Source organism: Orycteropus afer, unplaced genomic scaffold, assembly GCF_000298275.1.
Source record: "Orycteropus afer afer isolate SDZICR_OR568_19922 unplaced genomic scaffold, OryAfe1.0 scaffold00068, whole genome shotgun sequence".
NCBI lineage: Eukaryota > Metazoa > Chordata > Mammalia > Tubulidentata > Orycteropodidae > Orycteropus > Orycteropus afer.
The window spans coordinates 1,015,124-1,021,335 of NW_006921655.1; the positions used below are offsets into that span (position 1 = coordinate 1,015,124).

Sequence of the window (6,212 nt, forward strand, 5' to 3'; positions counted from 1 at the left end):
AAAAAAAAAAAAACCCACAATCACTGCCTCCAAATCAGTTCCCACTTGCAACAAACCCGATAGGGTTTCTGAGGCTGTAAATCTTTACAGAAGTAGATTGTTCCATCGTCCTTCTGTGGAGTGGCTGGTGGATTTGACCTTCTCGTTAGCAACCAAGTGCCTTATCCACTATGCTACTGGAGCTCCTGAGAATGTACATGTATGCTGAAAAAATAATGACCAAAATAACCAGTTACGTGTTGGGTATGATGAAGCCCTTTTTTTTCCCATGTGGCATATTTCAAACGAAGAGTAAAAACAGATGTACATAAAATCTACTAAAAGCGCTGGCCCTTCCTTCCTGGGAGCGCCTTAATTCAGTCTCTGGTAAGTGCTGTGCTGCTGCTTAGGCACCCCAGACACTGAACCTGCTTCACTTCCCATGAGGATCAGGCCTGGTATGGCTCCAGTTCACTTTGGCTGGCCTACCTTTTAAGTTCTTATTAAGCTACTTCTTTCTTCCTTCCTTATGAGCTTTTTCTTTCTTAAAAATACGCTAATTGAAAATAATGAAATACAGAAGTTTATAAAATAAAGAATGAAAATTCTGTTACCTTTTTCTTCCCAATCAACTCTTCTCTTGGTGCCTATCTTCATGCTTTTTTCCGTATTTCATGATTTGTGTGTCCCCAGAAGAAAAAGGAAGACGAATTGGATGGGAAAAGGCGAAAGGAGGGTGTGAACCTGGTGATCCCATTTGTCCCCTCGGCTGATAACTCCAACCTCTCTGCTGATGGGGATGACTCCTTCATAAGTGTGGACTCAGCCATGCCCAGCCCTTTCAGTGAGGTGAGGCTCCCAGTAGATGTCTTCATCATAGTAGTGGGAACTGTGTCCTGACCTTAAGGCAGGGACACACTGCTGAGCAGCCTGTGCGTCTCCTGGAGTCCTCTTGCCTTGTAGAAGGGGGTGGCACTTGGGAGCCATGAGAGAAAAGCAGATGAGGACAAGCTCACTTGTCTGGTTCTTGCTTGTTCTGTCTTAGATCTAATCAGCAGTGGAAAGCTAGGCAGAAGAGGGAAATAGTGGCAAAATCCGTGAAGCTTGTTCTCACCCAGGTGTGAGGGCCTTAACAGCTGCCCCACAGTGGGTGCTGTGGGCACCATGAGCTAGTGGTGATCTCAGACCTTGCCTCCTCCAGATCTCCATCAGCAGTGAGCTGCACACTGGCTCCATTCCCCCTGATGAGAGTAGCAGTGACATGCTGGTCATTGTGGATGACCCAGCCTCCTCAGCCCCTCAGTCCCGAGCCACCAACTCTCCTGCTTCCATTACAGGCTCCGTCTCAGACACCGTGAATGGTAAGTGATACTGCTATCTCACTTGGCTTGAGTCTGGTCCAATGCTTTGAGAAAAGCATCAGTTTGATGGTGGGTGATGGCCTGCTTCCTTCTAGGATTATGGCATTTTCTTCAAAGAAAAATGGAAAATCGCAAAGAGGAGAATTCATAGGATCATACTTTCAGTGAATGACCTTGTCAAATGAAAGGGAGAAAGATAAGGTTTAGGGAAAGTAAAATAATAATTTTATAAAGATTTCAGACTTCTTTGTTTTCTAGTCATTCCTGTCTTTCACATTTCATCTTAATTTTTGTAGTTTCCAATTAAAGTTAGCTTTTCTGGGCCTTCTTCACCTTGTGTGTTGCTGTGTTTCTCTGGGAGCTCTAGAATTAAAACTTTGGAGTAAAGTTGATTGTCCAAGGCCAGGAGTACATTGGCTAGAGTGTGAAGTGGAAAACAGCAAATCCCTGGGGTTCATTTAGTAGTGACCTACTTGAAGAAGACATACAGAAGTAGTGGAACTACTCTATAGAATGAAATTTTGAGGAGTCGGGTTTGTTTTTGCTATTTGAATTCTTAGTAACGGTGTGATTCAGGGTCCCAGCCATTAAATGGAGACATAGATCTCCCTGGGAGTCCTAAAACAAGCACCCTGAGAGCCACCTTGCTGTACCAGAATGAGATTATGTTAACATGTGAAGAAATTGCTCCCCCCCCCCTTCTTTTACCCATTTGTTCCCACAGGAATTTCTATTCAGGAAATGCCAGCCGCAGGACGTGGTCATTCAGCTCGAAGTCGAGGCCGCCCCAAAGGTTCAGGAAGCACAGCCAAAGGAGCAGGGAAAGGCCGGAGCCGGAAGTCCACAGCGGGTAGTGCTGCCGCAATGGCAGGAGCCAAAGCAGGGGCTGCAGCAGCCTCAGCAGCTGCCTATGCTGCATACGGGTACAACGTGTCAAAAGGTGCGGAGACCCAGGGGGCTGCAGGCTCCATTCTGACCAGGGACAGTCTGGAGACTTTATTGAGCCAGATAAAGCAGGTGGGATACCACAACCACCACCCCCAGGCCAGGCATCTACTTCCCAGAGCCCAGATTGGAATTCTGTTTCTTTACATTGAGCAGTCACAATTCTCTTCTTGCCCTCGTGACTTGGTATGTTGTCACCTGTGAATTGGAAAGAAAGCTAGATTTTTGGACTATGCTACTTTAAGCATTCAGAAGTTTTCTTGCTTTGAGAACTGATTTTTTTTCTTTCTAGATTTTCCCCTAGGGTGATGTTTCAGTCGTCTGGGATAGCATAGTTAACATTTATCCTGCTCTGTGTATTAGGAAGATAAGATGTAATAGAAGCATATCATAGGAGCTGTACATGGGATATGATTAACGGCAATACAAGGCCATATGAGAGTGAGGGAAAGGTCTTCATCGTGGTTGTAGATGAGAAGAAGGAAGGAACCACTGGACCTGATAATGAGAAGGCTGCCAAGCTGTAATTCAGAAAGTTTGAGAAGGGAATTAGCTGTCATGATCATGACATGTGAAGGATAATTGTCGAAGTGGAATTCAAGACTTTGATAGTGGTAAAGAGAGAGGTTGGTGTCACCCCATTTACAGAACTCTCTCATTCAAAATATGGGCTAAATATTTAGCTCATAGGATTGTTGTAAAAAGTAAGTGCATTATTGAATAGTAGGTGCTTGGCCTATAGTAAACGCTCAGTAAATGTTAGTTCATCTCTTCTTTCCCCTACTGCGGGGATCCCAGCCTTTATTTATTAGTTCATTCAGCAAATAAGAAGTAGAAGAGCCTAGCCCAGTATTTCTTAATTTTTTTCCAGCTCATTGCATCCTTGGAAAACAACAGTCATGCCAGTAGTCAAGGTAACCATGTTGCTCATGGAGACCTGGACTGGGGAAGGCCAGGACTGAGGGGGCTGAGGAGTCAGCAGATGGTAGAATGTCACAGAATGATCAACAGTGTTTAGTAACTGGGAATGGAGAACAAGGGACAGGACTGATTGAGAGATTACCTGCAGTTCCACTGTGGAAGAGAAGGCAGTGTGTGCTTGCCGAGCACTTAAAATTCTTTTTCAGTAAAGTGAAACCAATACACAAGAAACAAACAGTCTTATTTGGATGTAAGTGGGTTTGGCTGTAAGTAAAAGGAGGGTTCACTGTTGCCCAGGAAACCATCACCAAAGATAGTGGATTTTAACTAAGTCTTCCAGTTGGAATGGCAAGGCTTACAGACAGGGGTGGCTTCTTCCACCATAAGGAAACCTGTGTTAGTAAAGGCACAGAATAGACACTGGGCAGTCTCAGGCCCTCTGGCCAGACTGATTGGCGAGTGAAGAACATCTTTTGAAATGAGAAAGGAAGTACCTTCTCACAGTGGTGTCCCAACAAAGAAGGAAAAAAAACTCATCAGAGTCTCATAAATTACAATCTAACCCTACAGCTCTGACATCCTCAGATTATGTATTGTGTGCTTTGCCCTTGAGTGCCAAGATGACATTTTACTCCATGTGGATGAAGTAGTGGGAGGGCTGAGTGGATGTAGTTTTTCTCTTAAAAATCCTTCACTGAAAAGACACTTGACGGGAAGAACAAGCAAATACACCAAGAAGAGGTTGGCAGGACAGAGGGTCCCCAGCCATCTCTCCTCCAGCCCAGACTCCATAACCAAGGACGTGGTCTGTGAGGCAGCTCAGGCCTGGCTGGTTGTTTATACACTCTTGTCTCTCTCTCCATCCCCACAGGAATCTCTGCCAGTAGTCCTCTGCAGACATCCCTTGTTCGGCCTGCTGGCCTTGCTGACTTTGGACCTTCAAGCGCCTCTTCTCCCTTGAGCTCCCCTTTGGGCAAAGGAAATAATGTTCCTGGGACTCCCAAGAGCCTCCACATGACTACCAACCTAACCACAGATTCCCTGGTCCGGAAACAGAGCAAAGGCTCCAACCCCTCTGGGGGACGGTAACCACCTGGGCCCTTCAGCTTCCTTCAACCAAACCAGGGGCTAGAGTCCTTGCAAGCAAACCGTGTTTGGGTAGCTTGCCCAGTGCAGCATATTCCATCCCAAGTCAGAGGGTGGAGATGACCAGTTGCAGCAAAGGAAGGACAGACAGGTGGTTGACATGAGCACTTTTATCACCTGTATCTCAAAAAGAGAGCTCTGGGGTTGCCTAAAGGAAGAAGGCCCAGGGACAAGGATCAGCCCTACTGTATCTCAAATGAACTTGATAGCTGAGTCTTAAACCTCGTACTGGGGAAGGGCCTGATTTCAACCCCTTTAGACGCTCAGGCACACTGTCTCCATCCCCATTCTACTCTTTGGCTTTGGCCATAAACCTTGCAAATGTTCTGTGAGTTCTGTGAAGAGTGTTCCACTGTGGAAGCTTCTGTTGGGGTTGTGATTTCCTGTAGGGCTAGAAAGGGAGGATATCATGCACCTGGTGTCCTTGGTCCTTGGGGAGCTCCCCGGGTCTCCGAACCTCATTTGCCAGAGTGTCATCATTGAAGAAAGCAGGGAGTATAAGAAGGTGGTGGCATGTCAGAAAGACAGAAGGCTAGAGGAAGCGTGCCCACAGGCAGTTGTTGTTTTCCCAGCATCTCCTCCCCAGTCCTGCATGGTTCACACCAGAGAACCTTCAGGTGCCACCAGCAACAGTAGCAGCAGCTTCCACCGAAGGGACTCCCAGAAGCCAGTACAGAGACCAGGAGCCACCTCAGTCATCAGGACATCCTCACTGCCCCTCTTGCAGACTCCTCTTTGCCCTTCTTGAATGCACAGTCTCCCCACCCCTTGCCCTTCAGCCCCCTGCTTGGCTGTATGCACTGTCTGTATTGCACTGAGAAAGGAAGGGACAGCAGGAGTGAGGTGGAGAGGGCAAGCTCAGCCCTGACCCTCCCAGCCCAGACCCACCAGCCTGAGCCTGCCCCCCTCCAAGAGAGGCAAAAAGGTGGTGTTCACATGGGAGGTTTCCACCTGCCACCAGCCTGATGTGTCCCTGGTGGAGCAGGTGCTTCTGGGCGGGTCAGCCTCTAATTTGCACACCTGAAAATCGCGGAATTGAGTTTAGATAGATTGATTTTTAAAACTTTTTTGGAGTAGGGGATATAGGGGAATCATTTAATTTAAATCATTAAGATTCCCCTGCCCAAACCCAGACTCCTATGTACAGATGCTATTTAGAGGGAATCAGAAAAATGCCAAGCCTTTTTTCTCTTTGAATGTGCTGTCTATTTTTATAACTGAACTTGTACATATGTATAAAGAGAGACACATCTTTCTTTTACTAACTGGAGAAAAAAAAAATCTTAAATAAAATGGAGTGAGATAATTTTATGTAAATTAGAGTGTTTGTGGTTTGTATAGCTGCATCTTGTTGGGAGCAAAGTGGAACTTCTCATGGGAGGTATCAGGATAAAAGGAGGGCAGAACCTCAGCCCTGCTCCTGCAATCAGAGAGGACAAGTGGTTAGTGGTACAGGAGTAGACTCTGGGTATATCCTCAGTGGCAGTCTTAATTGGGCTTAGGAATTTGCCTCTAGCCATAGAAGAGGCTTGGTCAAGTGCCTGGTCTACTGTGGTCAGGCCCTCAGCGTATTGGATTCTTGATGACTCAGGATCTAGACTCTAAGACTTAGTGTGGGCAACATGGCCTAGTGCACCCTCAAGCAGAGTTCCGAAGTAGTAATCTTAATATTCATGGTTTCTTTCTTCAAAAAGCATAGGTAAAAAGTTAGCCTAGCAGTGTACAGTATGTACAATCTCCAGCTAATAGGAACTTCATAGTTCCAGACTCTATAACTGTGATATGTATTGCAAAAAGGGTATGGGAGTGGCATCTTCTGACCTCCTCTAACTTTACAAAGGGGAAAGAGAAGCACCATCA

General features: G+C 46.2%; 1 protein-coding gene across 1 annotated transcript in view; it reads left to right on the top strand.

Moving 5' to 3' along the window:
* Positions 1-4,295, top strand: part of INO80 (INO80 complex ATPase subunit) — a 160,842-nt gene extending 156,547 nt beyond the window's left edge. Inside the window, exons 32-35 of the mRNA XM_007940429.2 lie at positions 673-828; positions 1,181-1,340; positions 2,065-2,280; positions 4,078-4,295. Of these exons, the coding sequence (XP_007938620.1) occupies positions 673-828; positions 1,181-1,340; positions 2,065-2,280; positions 4,078-4,295 (750 nt within the window). The remainder of the gene's footprint in view (positions 1-672; positions 829-1,180; positions 1,341-2,064; positions 2,281-4,077) is intronic.
* Positions 4,296-6,212: the final 1,917 nt, after the last annotated feature.